This window comes from Vanrija pseudolonga, chromosome 2 (genome assembly GCF_020906515.1).
Source record: "Vanrija pseudolonga chromosome 2, complete sequence".
NCBI classification, from domain to species: Eukaryota; Fungi; Basidiomycota; class Tremellomycetes; order Trichosporonales; family Trichosporonaceae; genus Vanrija; species Vanrija pseudolonga.
The window spans coordinates 3,220,627-3,240,249 of record NC_085850.1 but is presented as its reverse complement, the minus strand read 5'-3'; the positions used below and the strand labels follow the sequence as shown (position 1 = coordinate 3,240,249).

General features: G+C 63.8%; 9 protein-coding genes across 9 annotated transcripts; 3 read left to right on the top strand and 6 right to left on the bottom strand.

The window, feature by feature from the left end:
• Nucleotides 1–82: 82 nt before the first annotated feature.
• Nucleotides 83–2,128, top strand: LOC62_02G003008 (uncharacterized protein; the record flags this gene model as incomplete). The annotated part of the gene is made up of 4 exons (XM_062769534.1): nt 83–231; nt 270–348; nt 386–684; nt 721–2,128. 4 exons carry the CDS (start codon nt 83–85, stop codon nt 2,126–2,128), a joined length of 1,935 nt encoding a protein of 644 aa, XP_062625518.1.
• Nucleotides 2,129–2,209: 81 nt separating this feature from the next.
• SPAC11E3.10 (putative protein) lies at nt 2,210–3,337 on the bottom strand (the record flags this gene model as incomplete). The annotated part of the gene is made up of 4 exons (XM_062769533.1): nt 3,039–3,337; nt 2,830–2,934; nt 2,635–2,793; nt 2,210–2,581 (listed from the first exon to the last, which is right to left on the bottom strand). The coding sequence occupies exons 1-4, from the start codon at nt 3,171–3,173 to the stop codon at nt 2,210–2,212; spliced, it is 771 nt and encodes a 256-aa protein (XP_062625517.1). The 5' UTR covers nt 3,174–3,337.
• Nucleotides 3,338–3,558: 221 nt separating this feature from the next.
• Nucleotides 3,559–5,531, bottom strand: SPBC1683.12_1 (putative transporter; the record flags this gene model as incomplete). The annotated part of the gene is made up of 9 exons (XM_062769532.1): nt 5,375–5,531; nt 5,291–5,334; nt 5,224–5,258; nt 5,103–5,182; nt 4,697–4,962; nt 4,572–4,650; nt 4,462–4,531; nt 3,876–4,409; nt 3,559–3,821 (listed from the first exon to the last, which is right to left on the bottom strand). The coding sequence occupies exons 1-9, from the start codon at nt 5,525–5,527 to the stop codon at nt 3,559–3,561; spliced, it is 1,524 nt and encodes a 507-aa protein (XP_062625516.1). The 5' UTR covers nt 5,528–5,531.
• A 502-nt stretch (nt 5,532–6,033) lies between these two features.
• On the bottom strand, nt 6,034–7,326 carry LOC62_02G003005 (uncharacterized protein; the record flags this gene model as incomplete). The annotated part of the gene is made up of 4 exons (XM_062769531.1): nt 6,034–6,350; nt 6,466–6,741; nt 6,796–6,995; nt 7,034–7,326. The coding sequence occupies 4 exons, from the start codon at nt 7,324–7,326 to the stop codon at nt 6,034–6,036; spliced, it is 1,086 nt and encodes a 361-aa protein (XP_062625515.1).
• A 1,056-nt stretch (nt 7,327–8,382) lies between these two features.
• Nucleotides 8,383–10,294, top strand: LAC12_4 (Lactose permease; the record flags this gene model as incomplete). Its single annotated transcript, XM_062769530.1, has 5 exons — nt 8,383–8,496; nt 8,532–8,691; nt 8,742–9,024; nt 9,068–9,829; nt 9,886–10,294. 5 exons carry the CDS (start codon nt 8,383–8,385, stop codon nt 10,292–10,294), a joined length of 1,728 nt encoding a protein of 575 aa, XP_062625514.1.
• Nucleotides 10,295–11,196: 902 nt separating this feature from the next.
• Nucleotides 11,197–12,714, bottom strand: AAEL006169 (Lysosomal aspartic protease; the record flags this gene model as incomplete). Its single annotated transcript, XM_062769529.1, has 1 exon — nt 11,197–12,714. The coding sequence occupies one exon, from the start codon at nt 12,712–12,714 to the stop codon at nt 11,197–11,199; it is 1,518 nt and encodes a 505-aa protein (XP_062625513.1).
• A 1,156-nt stretch (nt 12,715–13,870) lies between these two features.
• On the bottom strand, nt 13,871–15,506 carry dfr1 (Dihydrofolate reductase). Its single transcript, XM_062769528.1, has 4 exons — nt 15,085–15,506; nt 14,774–14,947; nt 14,325–14,547; nt 13,871–14,012 (listed from the first exon to the last, which is right to left on the bottom strand). The coding sequence occupies exons 1-4, from the start codon at nt 15,470–15,472 to the stop codon at nt 13,925–13,927; spliced, it is 873 nt and encodes a 290-aa protein (XP_062625512.1). The 5' UTR covers nt 15,473–15,506; the 3' UTR covers nt 13,871–13,924.
• A 206-nt stretch (nt 15,507–15,712) lies between these two features.
• SPBC1773.06c_0 (Zinc-type alcohol dehydrogenase-like protein) lies at nt 15,713–17,050 on the bottom strand (the record flags this gene model as incomplete). The annotated part of the gene is made up of 7 exons (XM_062769527.1): nt 15,713–15,796; nt 15,835–15,959; nt 15,994–16,041; nt 16,085–16,556; nt 16,592–16,678; nt 16,719–16,813; nt 16,849–17,050. 7 exons carry the CDS (start codon nt 17,048–17,050, stop codon nt 15,713–15,715), a joined length of 1,113 nt encoding a protein of 370 aa, XP_062625511.1.
• Nucleotides 17,051–17,600: 550 nt separating this feature from the next.
• On the top strand, nt 17,601–19,292 carry ARB_07893_0 (Beta-hexosaminidase; the record flags this gene model as incomplete). Its single annotated transcript, XM_062769526.1, has 1 exon — nt 17,601–19,292. One exon carries the CDS (start codon nt 17,601–17,603, stop codon nt 19,290–19,292), a length of 1,692 nt encoding a protein of 563 aa, XP_062625510.1.
• Nucleotides 19,293–19,623: the final 331 nt, after the last annotated feature.

Below are 19,623 nucleotides of genomic sequence, written 5' to 3'. Positions count from 1 at the left end.
GACCCAAACCTCCACCGTCAGACCAGAACAACGACGACACAACCCCCCTCATCACACCAACCACTTTGGACCACACTACACAATGGGATCAGCGGCGCTGGTGGGCCTCCCCCAGGCGATCGCGCTGGCACAGCCACGCGCACTGCCCCAGTTGCCGCACACGCTCGACCTGAGCTGCCCCATTCCTCTGCCGACAAACAAGGCGCGTGTGCCGTGGCCATGGCCTGTCGCGTGAGTCGCCCGCCGCCGTGGCGCGCCGCTAACAGCAGGGGCCCGAGTTCCGTTCCGGACGAGCAGCTTGACGTGTTCATAGCGAGGCGGTACTACGAGACGCTCTATCTCAGCGACGTGGGTTCGCCGGTGGCATCGCGAGCTGACCCGCCAGACACTCGCCCCCTTGGCCGGCTTTGTGGCCGACCTCGAACGCGTCCTCCCGGCCGATAGCGGCGCTGCACTTGTCCCACACCTCCTTGCTCTGGGTGATATCGAAGCGCGTCATCGCAAGACGCTCGCACCAGTGGTTAGCGCCGCGCTTCAGTCGAGCGCCGCGGTCGAGGAGGCAGTGTCAGCAGAGCACCAAGTTCTCGCCGTTGCGGTCGACCTCCGTGCCAAGAGCCGCGCGGCGGTGGAAGGCGGGCGCGTGCCGCGTGCCAAGGCGTTGACGGAAGAGTTTGAACACCGAGAGTGAGTCGCCATGTGATGTGCTGGCTGACAATACAGAGTGCTTGTCCAGATCATCTCCCTCCTGTTATATCGAACGAGGGAAGGCAAGCGGACTCAGGAGGAGAGAGCTCAGGAGAAGGAAGCAAAGAAGGAAAGGAAGAAGCGCAAGCTCTCTGGACCCGTGGAATCGCCACACCCATCAAAAGACCCCGATCTTGCTCTCGAGCTCCTCGCGGACCGTGTGAGCGTCTGGCAGGTCATGTCGCAGCTAGACCTTGGCGGCCTTGGCCTGCCCGAATCACAGCCAAAACCTGACCCCGCGGGTGGGATGGCCGCGGTCATCAAGAAGTTCTGGGCCGATGTCCTCGTGCCCTTCTTCATCCAAAAGCAGCACTCGTTCTGCGCCTCGTTCCATGTCAAGGTGTTCGGTGCGGAGCTCCCCGCCGAACTCGTTCAGAAGAAGCCCCGAAAGCCAAAGGTCACACGTAAACTGTCTCTGGACGCAAGGGACGATGAGCCGAATGCGGTAGCCAACCCGCCAGCAAAGCTCCGACGCACCGTGTCCCACGCACCACATACAAGCACGCGGAGGCCATCATCGCCAGAACGTGGCCGCGACGCCAGTCTCCAGCAGCACCGCGAACGCACAATCCAGCGGTCAATGTCGCGTGTCTCAGACCGCACCGACCGATCGCGCACAGTCGAGGGTGACCTTTCGCGGCGCTCGCGCTCCAGCTCCATCGACCCGGCGCCCGTCAACCGACCCAAGCCGAGCATTGTGCGCGCGCCGAGCGGCAAGGACCTCTTCAAGGGTCGCGAGGTCGGCCTCCTCCGTCGTTCGAACAGCGTTCGGCTGCCTCCGACCGATTCGCAGAGCCAGAGCCAGAGTCAAAGCCAGCCAGGCCGTGGCCTCTTTGGCCGCCGCACAAACTCGACCCAGCTGCCTCCGCAATCACAGACTCAGTCGCAGTCTCAATCTCAATCTCAGACCTCTGCCGAGACGCTAGTCCTCGCCACGCCTGCCAAGCCCAAGCACAGTGCCTTCTTCGCGCGTGCACACACCCAGCAGTGGCACCCGACGCCCATTCGCGAGGAGCCGAGTTCGGCGGAGAGGAGCTACAGCTACGTTGCCGAGACGCCTGGGCGCCGCAGTGCGAACGGCTCTAGTGTTGCTGAGACACCGCGAGGTAGCTCACACTCGCGCGTGGCTGAGACACCGGCACAAGGCGCGCGTTCGGTGGCCGAGACACCGATCGGTGGCAGCCGTGTCGCTAGCACACCGCTGGGTGGTGGTGCTGTCGCAGACACGCCTCTGCGCGGCGCCGAGATCGACTACGACGACGACGACCTCGGAGCTCTCATGGTGCCGACTGACGAGGAAGATGAGGGCGAGGGAGATGACGGCGACCACAGCCATGGGTTTGGCGGGCTGCTTGCCCCAGAGACCCCACGCAAGGGGTGGTAGTCACTGTTGTATGTTAGTAGTCCATGTCTCACTTTTTACCTCTGCACTCGACGGGATGCAATGCCATGTCTATTCGCTACACTAAACTAGATCTTCTCCGCGCTCCTCCTCGCCGTCAGTGAGCGCAAACACGTCGTTGCCGAGCTCGGCGTCGTCGACCTCGTCGTCCCAGACGTTGCTGGTCCGGTGCTCGTACTCGTGTGCTGCCTCGACATCGGCGTCAGTGAGCGCGATGCCCGCGCCGGCGGCCGCACCCGCCGCGGCGGGGGCGAAGGCGTGCGTCCGGCCCTGGGCGTCGCGGTACGACGCGCTCGCTGACGCCGAAAGCGGCTGGTACAGCTGTGCGAGCTCGGCTCGGCGGCGGTTGCGCTTGTCGAGCAGGTGGGCGAGGTAGAGGAATGCCGTCGAGCCGAGGAGGTTGGCGGCGATGTCGCCGAGCTGGAACGTCTTCCACTGGGGCGGGCGTCAGCGACATCGAACACGCCACTCATGTCACCCCAACTCACAGGCAGCATGCTCTGCACAATCTCGCTGATGATGCCGCCGACGAAGAAGCCGCAGAAGAGCGTGAGGATGAGCGGCGCGCGCCGGATGTACCATATCCTCCTGTGCGGGCCCTCTGGGACCTCGAGCACAAAGTAGATGAGGAACGTGGCAAAGCCGAGCTGGCGGCGTCAGCGGGGCCGGGAGGAGCTACTCACGCCGAAGAAGTGCAGCGCCTTGTCGTTGATCGGCAGCGTCGGGAGCGGGGCAAAGCCTAACACGCCGAGCAGGAGGAGCCATGCGGCGACGACGAAGACCATGGCCTGGGCAGGAGCGCCACGTCAGCATGCTCATCACGGTCGTGATGCTTCGGGACGAGGCCGGCTCGCCACGCCGTCACCCGCACCTCCCCTCTCCCCACACTCACCGGCCTCAATCGCAACGGCACATCCTTGACGGGGTAGCTCCTCAACAGGAACTCCTCGACCTTTTCAAACGCGGACAGCACGGCCGCATGGGGGCTGGGGTACGACGGGAGCGAGTAGGACGGGAGGGAGGGCATGGCGGGCGTGAGTGAGTGGGTGTGTCGAGCTGGTCGGATCGCAGGGGCTAGCTGGCTAGCTAGGACGCGGCGTGGTCGTCGTCGGGCCGGCGCCGCGGGTCGTGTAAGTACAGCCTCTAGGCGCGACTTGCGGTCAGACTTTGCGTGTGGTGCGGTGTAGGTTGTGGTGGAATGCGAAAAGATGTCGTGGTGACGATGACGATGGGGTCGCGCGTCGTGGCCGAGTTGAGGCTGGTGGTCGCCTCCCTCGGAGGGTGGCGGTCGCCGAGGCCAGGCGCCTACGCGCCGGCCGCCCGCTAATCACGTGGCAGAAATTACACGACCCGTCCATACATGCACTCTGACAACGATACAGACACAACGACGACGACGCATGCACACACTACTACACATAGTACCGGAACCCGGGTGCCTGGTCATGCAGGTTGGCAGGGACGTCCTCGCCTGCCCACGGGGCGGCCTTTTCGTCCTGGGCACCCCCCTCTGCCGCTGCCGCCTCTGCCACGTCGCGCTTGGCATTCTCGCGCGCATAGTAGAATGAGAGGTACGCGGCTGTGATCGCCGCCACGACGTTGAAGGCGAGGTTGAGCCCGAAGCCCTTGTACCAGTGTGGTCCTTCGGTCGAGGGGAAGACGAACGCAGCGAGGACTGGGATGGGATGAGCGTGGCACTGGCGTCGGCGCCGGCGCCAACTCGACTCACTGGAGAAACACTGCCCAACGGAATTCATGAATCCGAGGCGCACAGCCGCAGCCGAGTGGCTGCCTGCCGTGTTGGCCGCCCATGAGAGCATGAGCGGGATGTTACTGAACGCGCCGAGGACGACGAGGAACGTGGCAAAGTACCGCGCGCCGCTGTGGTGCGGGACGCCGATGAGGATGGCGAAGCCGACCGCGCTGAGGAGCATAAGGATAACGACGAAGATACCGCGCTTTCGGAGGCGGTCGGAGAGGTACGATGCCGTCAGAGTACCGACGAACGCGACGGCATAGGGAGGAACAGTGAGTAGCTGAGCCCGGGCATTCGAAGTTGTGCCAAAGGTCTTGATGATTGTCGGGAGGAATCCAGAGACTGACCCGAGACTCAGGTTCAATCCGAGATACACGAGGCAGTTGAGGTAGGTCGTCGGCGTCTTGAAGACGTGTGCAAGGGCCGATCGGTCGAACGTGTGGGCGTGGGACACGCCGGCGTCGCGGAGCCGCGTGTGTATGATGGTGCGCTCGACCGGCGTGATGTCTGGGAAGTGTCAGGTGCATGATGATGGGGCCGGTACCTTGGGATCACTCACAGCTCGAGCGCTCGGGCGTGCTGGGAAGGAAGAAGAAGATGATGACGGCGAGGAGGACAGACGGTAGGCCCTGGGGATGTCAGCGGTCTCTCCCTCGCAGCTTCACCCACCTCGATGAGGAAGAGGATACGCCACGCAGCAATGTGCGAGTGGATGTAGCTCACGCCAAAGGCGATCAGACCGCCGAATCTTGCGTCGTCAGCCGCGGTCGCCACACGCCACACGCCACACTCACGCGCCGGCAAGGCTCCCAGCACCAATGTACCAGCTGATGCGCTTCGCGACCTCGTCGCGGCGGTACCACAGGCCGTAGTACAGGGGCACTGCGGCGCCGAAGCCCGCCTCGCCGAGCCCGATGAACAGGCGGCACACGACCACGCCGCCGAAGCTGTTCGCGCCGGCCATGGCGGTCGACGCGACAGACCACGTGAATGCCCCGAGGGCGAGCGCGTGGTTCGGCTTGATCACCGAGCCGAGGATGTTGCCGGGGATGTTGAACACCTGGGAGTGGTGTTAGCGGGGCAGTTGATTCGCTCGTCGGTGCCGAGCATAATAGTGGGGCAGCTGGACGACAGTAACCGCGGCTCACGGGGCGCCCCACAAGACACGCAGCCACTTTACCCCCTCGGCGCCGCACTCACAATGTAGGTGATGTAGAACGCCGTCAGGACGATGCTGAACTGGGTATCCTTGTTCCCGTGGAGGATGTTGAGGAGGCCGACTGGGAGGGTCAGGCGCGTGCCATGGCAGGAGTTGACTCACGTAGCTTCGAGTTACCAATGTTCCCGCGGTCGAGGCTGGCGTCAGCGAGGTCAAAGGGTGCACTTACAACGCCGAGAGGTAGAGCAGCGCCGTGAGCGGCACAATGAGGAGCTAGAGTCGCGTCAGCGCGGTCGGCTAGTGCTGCACCCACGTCGAGCTTGAGCAGCAGCCTGCGTTCAGCGCGGGGATCCACGACGTGCTCGTCCAAGCCGGGGCCGGCTTCCACCTCGCGCTCGCTGTGCGTCGCGACCGCCTTCTCCTGGTATGCGATGTTTTGCGCGGTCTGCGCGTCAGTGTGCGACATTGTGTCGGGGGGCGAGGGGGATGGGGAAGGGGGGGCAGGGGGCGGGGGTGGGGCAGTTATACCCCACACGCCAGCAACAACTGCGCATCGTGCCTCCCTGCATTGCATTGTGTCTGACTCGACCCACCATCGCGCCGCAACGTCGCGCCGGTCGCCTGCTGCCTGCTGCCTCCCCGCACGGTGTATGGACGAGACCGATGCTATTCTGGGGCACGGCCTGGGCATGTGATGACACAATGGTGGGGTGTGGGGGCAAGACGCCGACGCAGGATGCCGAGAATGGACACGCTCTCGGCCGAGTCGCGCGGGTGGCGCCGTGGCGGCATTCTCTGGTTAGACTGCGGGATAAGAAAAGCCTTGCACTATATAAATACATGGCCATGGCGTTGCTTGTTCAACTGACCGGCAGATTAGCCTGCACTAGGTATCATAGCACGCATTCCATCCATTGTTATCTCAACTACAGTTCAGCCCAGCTCCCGAGTCCTCCCAGACCAACGAGCGACCTAAGCCCGCCCGACAAGACGCAGCAGCGCAGGCGTGTACTCTGGCTCGACGAACGGCCGGCCCGTATGGCACGGGTCGAGCGACCCGTCAGGACGGAGGGGGAGCGCGTCGGGGAACTTGGTGCGGTCGCGGTCGACGGGGCACGAGTTGAGGTGCGGGAACGCGCTGGTGCCCTTGCGCGCCTCGAACACCTTCCACTTTTGCGCCAGCTGCGCCGGGGTCGCGATTGCGCGCGGGACAAAGCACACGTACGAGCAGAAGCGGATTTGAGAGCCCGTCGGCGAGGCGTTCCAGTGGACGGTGCGCGAGTCCCAGACTGAGCACAGGAGCGGAGCGAGTGTGCGAAGGCGTATGTAAGGAGTTGGTAGCAGCGGGGAGGTGCAAGTGTCAGCCATAATTCCAGACAAGTCCCACGCCGCTCGCACACTCACTGATCAAGTCGCCCACCCCCGCACACACCTTGACCGTCTCGCACCCAGCCTTCTTGAACCACTCCCACTCGTCCGGGTCGAAGCGGTACGAGTTCTCCGTGGGCCCGAAGTCACCCTCGGGGCGGAACCCGCCGCGCTCGGCAAAGTGGCGCTCGTGCAGGAGGTGGCTGCCGCGCATGACGACCAGGCCGCCGTCGTCGGGACCGTTGGGGGACAGGTTGGCGATGCCCTGGTACAGCTCGAAGCGGTCGATGCGGCGCGGGTTCTGGTCGATGTCTGGGGTGGGTGGGTGTTAGGGGTTCCATGAAAAGGAAGACGGGGGGCGCTCACGAGGCCACGCAGGCACAGGCTCGATATCCACCCGCCCGTGCTCCTTGTTAATCGGCAGGCTCGCGTTCATGCCGTCAAACGACACGATGAGGTCGTCGGTGCCGTAGATCTGCGCGAACGCGTCGATCACGCCAGGCTGCGTGCGGATCTTCCATACAAACGCCTCGTGGTTGACGCTGTAGCGGTTATACATGCCGCCTCTGGGCCGTCAGCGAGCACCCCCAGGCCAACGACCCACTTCTGGCTGTAGGGCATATGCGCGTCATCCCACGTCGTGCGGTCGTCCCGCTTGAACCCGTACGGAAACTTCTCGAGCCAGCGCAGCGCCTCCTCCTGGAACTCGAGGGCGACGGCCTCGCTGGCCACGCCGGGGATGACGACGAAGCCGTCCCGCTCGAGGTCGTCCACCCACTTGGCGCGGGTGGCACTGGGGGGCGCACGTTGGGGTACGGGTACGGTCGCGTGAGTCGGGAGTGCTAGGGTTGGGCCAGTTAGCACGGCGGTCATGGTCGCTGTGGCGGTGGGCGGCATTGTGACTTGTGGTGGTCTTGTGGTCTCGTTGTCTCGTAGTGTTGTGGCTCACTCCACCTCGTGACCTGCCGTCTTAAATGCCTTCATCACTGGCTTGCACCCACTCCGCCGTTGTCGCGCACCTCCGAACCGCGAGATACCGTGCGCGCTCCGAACCGCCTCAACCCGCCCCACGAACGACAATGCAGTCGACACCTTCCCGCCACATTGACAACCGCCTCACTCACATGATCGTCGTTCTCCGGCCGGACATTAGGTATTGTGCGGTCGGAATGTGCGTACAGCGTCTGCCTGCGTGTGGTGCCCATGTACAATGCATGTGTAGCGGCTGCTGCCGTACGTGTCAGCAGACTCGTGCATGTGTTGTTGTTGTCGGTCATGCGCGAGTCGTTCGCTCGGCGCGGAGGTCGCCGTGGGTCGTCGCGGAGATGCCCCGCGCCATACACTCGCACATTTTGAGCGCAATGGCCGACTAGGTATTGTGCGGGTGCGTGCTGCATACCCGGTGGCCTGGCTACTTGGCTTGTGCATAGCTGATGCTCGAGAGCGTTTCACGCAGCTCCGATGCATGCGTACCATCGCGTTGCACATACAGCGGGCTCATTTGTGGTGTGCAGTGCGACAACCAATGTGGCATGTGGCAGTTTCTCGACTTCGCCACCTCCAACCTCTAGTACACCGCCGCACATTCCCCACCGGCCATTATGTACCCATAATCACCGTCCCGACATCTAATCACATGATGGTGATGCATGCACCGCGGTGTAGATAGTGGGTGTTGGCGGCAAGCAGCCGAGAGGCACCTGTTCTTGGCGACTCGAGTCATCCCAGTCCGCGAGATACCGTCGCGCATGCCGGCTTCGTCCGGGTACTTGCGGGCAGATGATGCTGCCGAAATCTCATCTTATCGCCGGCGCGGATTACGCTGATTGACGGAGAGGGTATACTGCGTGCAGAGCCCCATGGAGTCCCGCGGCCAGAGTACAAGAGACACAGGACTCTGCGAAACGATGACCAATCCCATCACCGCCTCTTTCAATCGCCCACACCCACACCATGGGCACCGACGCTCCCCCCGCCATCAGCACGTCGCACCACCTCGCGTCCATCCTCGCGGGGCGCGACACGCGCTTCTTCAGCGGGAACCAGTTCAAGCTTACGCTGATCATCGTGCGTGTGTCGCGGGAGGGCACAGCTGACATCAGTGCCTTGTGCTCATCACGTCCATGACGAACGGGTACGATGGCTCGGTGGGTCTAACGCCGATGGGCACAGTTAACGCGCAGATGATGAACGGCCTTCAGGCGCTCAGCACGTGGAGGAACTACTTCGGCCACCCGGAGGAAAAGGCCACGCTGTTTGGGAGTAAGTGTCGAGGGATGAGGATGCACAGCACAGCCCACTCACCCCGCCAGTCTTCAACGCGATCCAGAACATGGGATCGCTGTGCGGCCTCCCGTTCGCGCCGTACGTCTCCGACCGGTGGGGTCGGCGCATGGGCATCTTTGTCGGATGCTGCATCATGCTTGTCGCGACTGCCATCCAGACGAGCGCGCAGAACGTGGCCATGTTCATCGCTGCGCGCGGCATGATTGGCTTTGGGCTTTCGTTTGCGACTATCGCCAGTCCGATCCTCATCACGGAACTCGCGTTTCCTACGCACCGCGCGCCGTTCACCGCGCTGTACAACACGCAATGGTGAGTAAAGCTCATTTGCAACTCTCCCCACTGACGCCGCCAGGTACCTCGGCTCGATCGTCGCCGCGTGGACGACGTACGGCACCTTCCGCATGGCGAACAACTGGGGCTGGCGCATCCCGTCCCTGCTGCAGGGCCTGCCGTCCATCATCCAGTTCTTCCTCATCTGGACGATCCCCGAGTCGCCGCGCTGGCTCATCGCCCACGGGCGCAAGGACGAAGCAGTGGCCTTCATCACGACGTACCACTGTAACGGGGACCCCGCGGACCCGCTCATCGCGTTCGAGGTGGACGAGATCGAGGAGACGATCCGGCAGGAGCAGTCGGCGAAATCAGCCTCGTCCTTCCGCAGCCTGTTCGCGACGCGCCCCAACCGCCGGCGCATGCGCCTCATCATCGCGCTCGCCGTCTTCTCCCAGTGGTCTGGCAACGGGCTCGTCAGCTTCTACCTCACGCTTATCCTCAACGGGATCGGGATCAAGGAGGCAAAGTACCAGACGCTGATCAACGGCATCCTGCAGATCTACAATTTCGCCACGGCCATCACGGGCGCGCTGCTCATCGACCGCGCGGGCCGCCGCCGCCTCTTCCTCATCTGCACGTCGGGCATGTGCGTCGCCTTCACTTGCTGGACGATCGCGTCGGCAGTGTACGCCAACTCGTCGCACACGTGGGACCCGGCTTGTTTGGCGAAGAACGGCGGCAAGACGAGCAAGTGCGTCGCGCTGGATGCGAACAAGCATGCCGGTCATGCGGTGATTGCGTTCATTTTCATCATGTATGGGTTCTACAACCTGGCGTTGTCGTGAGTGCCCCTTTCTCCTGCGTCTCCCCCTCCCATAGTCGGTGCTCACCCCCCAGCCCTCTCCCCAACGCGTACACTGTCGAAATCGTCCCCTACGTCATCCGCACAAAGTCCCTCATGGTCAAGAACCTGACCGTGTCCGCGTCGGCCACGTTCAACCAGTACGTCAACCCGATCGCGCTCGCGGCCATCCAGTGGCGCTACTACATCGTCTTCTGCGTCTTCCTCGCCTTTGAGTTTGTGTTCATCTATTTCTTCCTCATCGAGACGCGCGGGCAGCACGGCCCGCTGCCGCTCGAGGAGATTGCCGAGCTGTTTGAAGGGCCGTTCCGGTTCGGGTTCCAGAAGAACCCCACGCGCGAGGTTGACGCCGAGGGGAGCGTCGATGGGGATGGCAAGGATGGGGCGGTGGTCGACGTGAGTACGGTCAAGGAGCTGGCGAGTGAGAAGGGAGTCAACAGATAGTCGGAGCAAGGAGATGCCACTTTCATTAGGCGCGTGAAATGTTGCAGGCCTAATACCTCGTTAGGCCCGCCACCCCACCCCTGATAACCAACCCAATGTCCACCGCCTTCATACTTACCTTGCTTGAACTGTTTACCGCCCCTCACCCTGGCGGCAGTTAGGCTTGGGGCTCGCCCATTGCACAGCGACTCATAGTCTTAGGGGAGGTCCTCGTCTTGTGCTGGCTTCGGCTGGTTCACTCGCTCAATATCTGGCTCGGTCTGGGCGTCCTCTCGGGGGCGGCCAGACTACACAAATCTTCTTATTATTGTAAAAGTCGGGATGGGGGGCGACGGGACGAATCGAACAGGCGTCGACGGGGGGAAGATGGGGGCGTGGGTGGTGGGCAGCCGTCGCGCCGTGGCGCCAGCGTCGTCAACAACACCAGTCCACGGCTCTGCACCCACGCGCAGGCCGTCGCCCAGGTCGCTGTGCAGGCAACACACACGCTATGCATCCCGGTTCGCGGTATCAGCGGCTAGCCTAGACGAGGCAGGGTGGTGGTGGCCGTTCAGTCGAACCGCGGTAGTGGCAATGGCACTCGCGCGCCGTGCTAGTTGTTGACGCGCGTCGTATGGCGCCAGGATGCAATCGAGAGGCGCGATGTCGGTGGCGAGGAGAGCGTCAGGCAGAGAGCAATGCGGGGGTGAGTGTCGCATCGTGTATGCAACGGCGCCCGTGCCGTCGTCAATGACGGCGTGAGGGGGCCGCTATCGGCGCCCCATCCCCCCGCCCTATGGAACAACGGTGCATAGCCACAGAATGGATGACGAACTGAATCTATGGTGGTACAAGCCTGAATGTGTGTGTGCGTGTGGTGTGGTGCCCGTGGTCTAGTGACGTACAATGCAAGAAATGCCGGGTTACGTGTGCATGGCGAGCACGCATGCAATGGCGACGAGCGCAAGAGTGTAGCCAGTCGCAGTAGTAGACGGCGCAGCAGCGTTGCTTGAGCCGCCACCAGAGCCACCACCACTGCCATTGTTGTTGTTGGAGCCAAAGGTCGAGCCGTTGGCGCCGCTGCCTCCGCCGTTCACCTGCTCGGGCGCCGCGCCGCCCTTGGTGAGGGCGGCAAAGCCAACGGCAGGCGGGTCATACCGGTAGACCGAGTAGACGTTCTTGAGGAAACTCGCGCCGACGATCCACGAAACCAGAGGGTTTCTGCTCATGTCGACGGCGAAGAAGGATCCAACGCACATGTCGGGGTTCGAGTCGGAGGCACGGGCAAAGTTGAAGTCGTCGTCCGACATGGTCCAGACCTGGTTTCCAAAGCCCATCTTGAGGTTGATTTTCTGGCTGCACGGGTACTGGTAGTAACCCTGCATGCCCGTGGCCGCGCCCATCGGCGACGCGTTGGGAATCTGGGCGTAGATGGCGGCAATGGCGTTGCTGGGGCCGCCGATCAAAGTGGTGCCAGTGTCAATAGCGGCGTTAGGGGACGAGCTCTTGTACCCTGTGTCCTTGCTCCCCACCGCGATGCTGGCAATCGGCAGGCGCCAGTAGTCGAGATTCGAGTCGGCAATAGACATGTAGTTGATCTGGCCCGTAAAGTACGAGCTGTTGACGCCACCAAAGGTAATCTCGCCACCGTTGTTCTCGATCGACTGCGCGCCGGGCTGGTTTCGGTATCGTGCCATGTAGACGCCAAACTGGGGGTCGGCCCATGTGGTGGACGCAAGCGTCTGCCACCAGGGGGCCTGTTTCGTCGAGGAAATCTTCTGCCAGGCAAGGCCCATGACGCCCGACGACGGCGGCGATATGAGGGACGCCGTTGACTGATTGACAAGGGCAAAGCCCTGCTGCTGCACGGTGAACGAGTCCATTGACACGGTATCCGTGACGATGGTGCCCGAAGCATCGCCCGAGCCGTACGAGACCTTGAACGGCGCGCCAGTGTTGACAAACGTCGAACTCGTCTTGTCGTCGAACGCCGTCATGCCATCGCACTGACCGCACCCAGCCTCGAGCACCCAGAGGTCTGAGCTTCCAGTGTCAACAATCGTGAGGAACTGCTGAGGCGGGGTTCCGATGGATAGTGCGCCGGCGTATATTGCGTCGGTGTTGATGTCGACGAGGTTCATGCTCGCGGCCGGGGCCGTGCCCGCGCGCTTTTGGCGCTGACGCTCGGCGCGGTCGTCGAGCCCGCGCTTCAGGTACTCGAGCTCGCGGTCAGACAGGTGCGGCGCGTACTTGTGACGCAGGTTTGTTGCCTGGTCCTTGAGCCACTGAATGCGCTCGTCGTCCGTCGTGGAGCGCTTTGGCAGTTGCTTCAGCGGTACCGAGAGGGGCGGGGCGGAGCGGGGGGAGAGCGGCTCGGACGCAGCAGCTGGCGCCGCGAGCGCGACGGCGGCCGCTAGCAATGCAGCGTAGGCGACGTGCATGGTGGTGATGGGGAGTAAGAGTGTGTGAGAGAGAGGGAGCCGCGGCGCGTGAAAAGTTACGGGGTTGTCGTCGTCGTCGGTCGTCGTTGTCGAGGCGTTGTGCGGGACGCGCGGGGGTGGGCGGGAGAGCGGCGATCGCGGGGATCGAGGGTGGTCGTTGTTCCGGGGAGATGGGAGGGGAGGGTGTAACGAGAGTGAGGGTTATGTAGAGAGTGACGGAGCGCGCTGTGCCGATGGCGGTGGGGGTTGTCGCAGTCGGCGCAGTGGTGGCGAGGGGAGGGGAGGAGGGTGGTGGTGGACGGAGAGGGGAGTGAGATGAGAGAAGTGATGGATGACAAGAGCCAGGCAGGATGTTGCTGCGCAGGAAAAACAAATCTCACAGTCAATAATCACTTTGGGGGTCGTCGTCGCCTACTTTGTCTTGGCTCTTTTAGAGCAACTGTTTAGACCAGGCACAACAGCTTTTGGGAAGTACGACGACGAGTATGCATCGACGACGGCAACGTGCATCGCTGTAGGATGTATGCATGCCATGGCCATAGCAATGGCAATGGTAGTGCAGTAGTGCGTCCATCAACAGTGTTCGTCAGCGTCGGCAAGAGCAACACAACCACTACCATCACCATGGCGGTGCTGCCACGCCCTGCAGAAGAGTCGTCGTCATGACTGCTCTGTTCTGTAGTGTGCTGCGCGCTGCGCCCGACAGACGTGTGACTGTGTGAGTGACTACAGCGTCATGACGGACGCCAAGGCAGGGGCTACAGACGCCCAGACTCGCGGAGACAGCGGGGCGGACAGCACACCCCTGACCGACCCGCTGTACAAGTGTTCGGCGCATGCCGTACGTACGTGCCCGCCGAGCCCAGTCTACCGCGCGCAGCTCCACTCCAAAGCACTTGGCGCCGAGGCAGGCGGGTTCATCGGGCCACACACACAACAAGAGCCACAACAACAACGGCTGCGGCGTCCACCGCCCAGCCTGGCCGTGACCCGACCCGGTGATTGTGATCCGTAGTCGGCCAGTGGGCTTCATCACGCAGCAGCAGTGTGTGTCATTGTGCACAGTACGGCCATAGAACTTGGGGACATCGCTGCCGACGCCAGGTGAGTCACACACGACACCAGGCGCATGGTGCCTGCTCCTTAAGAACACACGCCCTGGCACACTTCTCTCTTGCATCTACATCATCTACGCACGCCGCCTCTAGATCTACAGACGCGCCCTGGCGGCGCCAAAGGTCGACAGAGGGGCAACGTCCTCGGCCTTGCCGCCCTTGCCGACAGTGTTGATGTACTCGCTGTGGGTGGGGTCAGTGACGTGCGGGGCGGGGCGCGGGGGGCCCGCGGCGGGGGCGGCGGCGTATGTGTGTGTTTTGATGACGCGAGGCAAGCCGCATCGGCACGTCGGCAATGACAACTCTGAGGCGCACACATGCGTCACGAGGTGCGAGGCGTGTCGTGTCATGTCATGTCAGACGAGGCGCGTCAGACGCCGACCGGTGAGATGACATGTTTCGGCCGTCGCCCGACGCACGCTCGCAACAAGGTGGCCTCGTCTCGTCCCCTCCCCACATCGCCGCCGCCACTCCACCGCAACCAACCTCACTCACCTCAAGAACCCAGCCCACTCCTCGCCGCCGGGGGTGACATGTCCACCCTCGTGCGTCTCGACCCGGCTGGAAGGGCACGCGTCCTGGAGCTGCTTGCTCGCCTTGCCCGAGACCACGGGGTCCGTCTTGCCGACGACGTGCAGCACGGGCGTCTGCAGCGGGAAGTAGTTGGTAAAGTCGGGCACCTCGGAGCGGGGCTTGAAGCCGCCAACGGCGATGGCGACTGGGGGTGTTAGTGAAGCACGGAAGGAGGGGGAAGGAAGGCGGAGGAAGGGTGATTACGCCGGGATCGTCTCGACGGCGTCGTGGGACCTGATACACGCCAGCCAGCCGCTCTGCGGTCCTACTGCAGCAGTGGCGATTACAAGGTGACACGCCAATCACCCGCCGTAGATCGCCCACCTCTCTCGCTCGCGCACTGCGTGCCCTCACGCTCGCTCTCTACTCACACTTCAGAGGCTTGAGCTTGTCGTTGGCCGGGAAGTCGGGGTGGAGTCCGGGCTTCTCGAGGAGCGCGGCGAGCGCAGCGGCCATGGCCGCGCCCTGGCTGAAGCCGATCACGCCGTCAAAGGGCTCGTTGCTGACGAGGTATTCGTGGAGGTACTTGACCGTGTTGTCGAAGTCTGGGGAGGGGGGTCAGCTACGGTGCAGCAGAGCGTGGGCGCCTCTTTCGCCGGCTGGCGTCGCCGCCGTGGGGCCGGTACACACGGCCGGTGTCACCGCTTGCGCGGTGCCACCTCTCGCTGTCGCTCCCACTCACACTGGTACGTCTTCCTGTCCGGCGCGGTCCACCACGAGCGGGTAACAGCGACGTTCGGCGCCGCATCGCCCTTGGCGTACGCGGCCACCTCCTTGACCTGGATGGGCGAGAGCTGCGACTCGCCGAGCACGACAGGCGGGTCGACGAACACGACCTCGGCGCCGGTCGCGCCGTTGGCGTTCGTCGCCGAGCCGATAGGCTTGCCGTCGAGCGAAACGCCGTCCGCGCCGGCGATCTGGAACGCCTGGTACTTGGCCGGCAGGGCGGACCAGTTCGCCTTGAACTCCGCAGCGCTGCCGCCCACGCCGAGCAGCGCCGAGCGCACCTGCTTGGCGAAGATGGACGCGTTTTGGGAGTAGCCGCACAGCGCGAGGATCCGGATCGCCATTGTGTGTGGTTAGGTGATTGTGTGGAAGAGAGAAAGGTCAAGATGGAGCTGGGGCCGGATCAAGAGGAGCGAGCAGTGGTGATGCTTCGGCTAACGCCGCCTGATGATGCCTCCGGGTACATCGGCACAAGGCTGATACGGCCGTCGGAGGACCGAACCGGTCCGGTATGAGCCGAACGACGACTGACTTTACGATGCATCGATGGGCTTTGGAGGGCTATGGATTCCACAACTGGCGCACTACAGCTCCACCACGACCTTGCCAAAGTGCTTCCCGTCCGCCATGTACCTGTACGCGGCCGGCAGGTCGTCAAACGTAAACGTCTGGCGGGTGAGCTCAGCTCCACGACCCCCACACCCACCTTGTCGATGATCGGCTTGACGCCGCCCAGCTCGAGCGCAGACACCATGGCCTTGAGCTCCTCGCGGTTGGCGACAAAGTTGCCGCGGACGTACGCGCCCGACATGAGGATCGTGACGGCGAGGTCTGGCGTCAGCGCTTCAAGTCGTGGCCCACCCACCTTCGTTGAGGACCTTCTCGGGGATGGCGCCGAATGCGCTCACGTAGCCTGGTTGGCGTCAGCTCAGCTCCGTCGAGTCCAAGAAGCCCACCAGAGACAGCGACAAGCCCGGCCTGGCGCGTGCTCCGAATACTGCGGCCCAGCGTCGCGCGGCCCGCGATCTCAATGACAAAGTCGACCCCGCGGCCACCAGTGAGCCGGCGCACCTCGACGTCCCAGTCGTCGATGGCGCTGTAGTCGACCGTGTGGATCGCGTCCTCGGGGAACTTTGCGAGCGGGGTGAGGAGGCCGCGCGCGCGGTCGAGCTTGGCTGCGGACGACGAGGTCACGATGACCCTCGCGCCGGCGGCCAAGGCGATCTGCGCTGCAGAGAGGGAGACGCCGCCCGTGCCGAGGCACAAGACTGTCTCGCCGGCGCGCAGCTTCGGGTTGTGCGCGTACAGCGACGACCAGGCGGTGCCGAACGCGATCTGGCGTGAGTTGGGGTCATAGAGGGGTGGACTTACCGGCAGCGTGGCGCCCTCGGCGTAGGTGAAGTGCTTGGGGATGTGGAAGGCGTCTTCCTGCCCCGTCAGCAACACTCTAAAGCCACACCCACCTCGCTGCACACGAACAGCTCCTGTGCGACGCCGTGCAGACCGGCACCAAGTCCGCGGCTCATGTCGCCTTTGCTCAGGTCCTCGTTCTGCATGTGTCAGAGACCAAAAGCCACCCACCCAACCTACAAAGTAGTGCCCCTGGGGAAAGACAGGCGCGACGCGGTCGCCGACCTTGAACAGCGTGACGGCGGGTCCAACAGCCTGGACAATACCACAGCCATCTGCCATCAGCCCAATGCACTCCGCCGCGACCCACCAGAAACGGGCACGACGTTGTCCGGGATCGGGTGCTGCGCGGGGTAGAGCCCCGTCGCGACCTGCAAGTCGCGCGAGTTGAGCGCGATCGCCTTGATGCGGATGAGGATGTCGTTCGGCCCCGTCAGCACGGGCTCGGGCGCGTCGTCGCGCCGCACGAGACCGTCCAGGCTTGTCCGGTGCGTGAGGTTGTACTGCTTCATGGTGGAGTGGGTGGATACTAGATCAACGGAGACGGGGACGGGGATGTACAGTATGTGGGCAAAATCCTGACTTTGGCCGCCTCAACGACGTCATTGACGGCGAGCGCCGACTCGCACCAACGTCCACCACGTCCACCAGCGTCCACCTCTTGTTGCTAGTGCTCGACGCGTCGGGCACCTCGGCGACGCGCACCGCAACCCCGCATGGTTGTGCATGCGCCTCTTACCCCGCGCGTGAGAGGCTGAGCTCCCCCACAGACCCAACCACAGCCGACCGGGGCGTTTACCGGGTCATCTGCCGCGATAACGACCCCCCGCAGCGTGGGCCGCCGAGAGTTATTTGTGTCGCTGCGTGCCAGGCGCCAGACACCGAGTGGCTGAAACGAACTGAACTATCGCTACTTATCGGCGAGGTTGCCGGCAGGTCAGGTCGCACATGATGTCTTATGCCCCCTGCGTCGATGCTGGGTTAGCGCTGCTCTAACGTACTTAAGCCGGGGGTGATGGGCTAAGCGGTGGAAGCACTACCACCGCAACCACGGCCACTACGATGCCGAGCCTACCCCTCCTCGTCGTCCTCCTCGGCCTGCTGGCACACGCCGCGGCCACGTCCTCCCCGCTCAATCTCCTCCCGCAGCCCACCCACTCGAGCATAGGCAACACGACGACCTGCCTCGACCCGGGCTTCAGCATCTCCTTCTCGGCGCATGCGCCTGCCGACCTGCGCGCGGCCGCGACCCGCGCAACCCGCGCGATCCGCGCGTCGAAGATGCGCTACCTCTCGCCCACTTACGGTGCCGAGTTCTTCCCGGCCACCGGAGGCTGCACGCACTGGGTCAAGTCGCTCACTGTCGCCGTCAGCGACGCCGCGCCGATCGCGGCCCACGCTACGCGCAAGGCCGAGGCCCGCGTTGAGGGGTACAACCTCACTCTGCCGACCGACGGGGAGGCGCAGATCGCGGCAGACACGGCCCTCGGCGCGTTCCGCGGCCTCACGTCGTTCCAGAACCTGTGGTACCGCCACAACAACGACATCTACGCGCCGTTCGCGCCCTACTCCATAGCCGATAGCCCGCAGTTCCCCTGGCGCTCGCTGCTGCTCGACACGTCGCGCAACTTCTTCGACCCGGCGACCCTGCGTGACATGCTCGACGCAATGGCGCGCGTCAAGCTCAGCGTGTTCCACTGGCACCTGACCGACTCGCAGTCCTGGCCGCTGCGGCTGAACGCGATGCCCGAGCTCGCCGACAAGGGGGCGTATGAGCCGAGCAAGGTTTACTCCGAGGCGGATGTGCGCCAGATCACCGCGTACGCTAACGCGCGCGGGATCGACGTCGTGCTTGAGATCGACACGCCGGGACACACCGCCAGCCTGTGGTACTCGCACCCCGAGCTCATCGCGTGCCATGCCGCCTCGCCGTGGGGGGACTATGCGAACGAGCCGCCCGCTGGCCAGCTGCGCTTCGCGGACCCGAACGTCACGGCGTGGACGGCGCAGCTGTTCACCAACGTCATCCCGCTCACCAGCTCTGCTTACTTCGGCACCGGGGGCGACGAGCTCAACGTGAACTGCATGATGAGCGACGCGGCGACGAACGCGACCCTCGCCGCCAAGAACATCACGCTGCAGGAGGCGCTGGCGCAGTTCACACAGGGCACGCACAAGACGCTGCTCGAGCACAAGCGCTCCCCGATGGTGTGGGAGGAGATGGTGCTCGACCACGGCGACCTGGGCCTGAGCAACGACACGGTCGTCGACGTGTGGATCTCGTCGGCCAACACGAGCGCGGTAGCGGACAAGGGGTACAAGCTGGTGCACGCGAGCTCGGACTACTTCTACCTCGACTGCGGGCGCGGCGAGTGGATCAACCAGGACGGCGGCGCAAACTCGTGGTGCGACCCGTTCAAGAACTGGCAGCTCATGTACTCGTTCGACCCGTACAACAACATTACGGACGCACAGCGCGCGCTCGTGCTCGGCGGCCAGGCGAGCCTGTGGGCCGAGCAGGCCGACGCGAGCAACTACGAGACGGTGCTCTGGCCGCGGGCGGCGGCGCTCGCCGAGCTCTTCTGGACCGGGTCGGCCAACACGGGTAACGCGTCGTTCCCGCGCTCGGCGCTCGACGCTCTCCCGCGCATGCACGACGCGAGATTCAGACTGCTCGACGCCGGTGTGGCGTCTACGCCGTTGGCGCCGGAGTGGTGTGCCCTGCGTCCTGGCGCGTGCGACCTCACGTCGTAGGAGGGGAAGAGGGGACAGGTTGATTAGTTGTAGGGGATAGAACAATGAAGACGAAGTGTGGCCTGTGTCGTTTGTGAGCGTGAGCAGGCAACGAAGGAGCCCCGCCGCCGGTGTGTGTGTGCCGGCGTGACAACCCCACCTGGCCACGAGCCTGGCAAGACGTCCTCCGGTAGCGAAGTTGTTAACACGACGGGTCTGCCAACATGGGAGCTGGGTTCGATTTCCGGTGGGGCATGTCATTACACGACATGTTCGTCGAGGCCCGGTCGGCTGTCCAAGCAGGTACCGTTTAGCAGGGAGTTCCTCAGCGTAGTCCGTCTCACACCGATCT

Bases quoted from the DNA above. Each gene is read 5' to 3' on its own strand.
- dfr1 (XM_062769528.1), bottom strand. From the start codon at position 15,472: ATGGCGATCCGGATCCTCGCGCTGTGCGGCTACTCCCAAAACGCGTCC. The intron at 14,948-15,084 runs GTGAGTGGGAGC...CCCCCTCCCCAG, and splicing joins GGACAGGAAGACGTACCAGT to ACTTCGACAACACGGTCAAG. The intron at 14,013-14,324 runs GTGAGTGAGGTT...CCCCACCCACAG, and splicing joins GAGTGGGCTGGGTTCTTGAG to CGAGTACATCAACACTGTCG.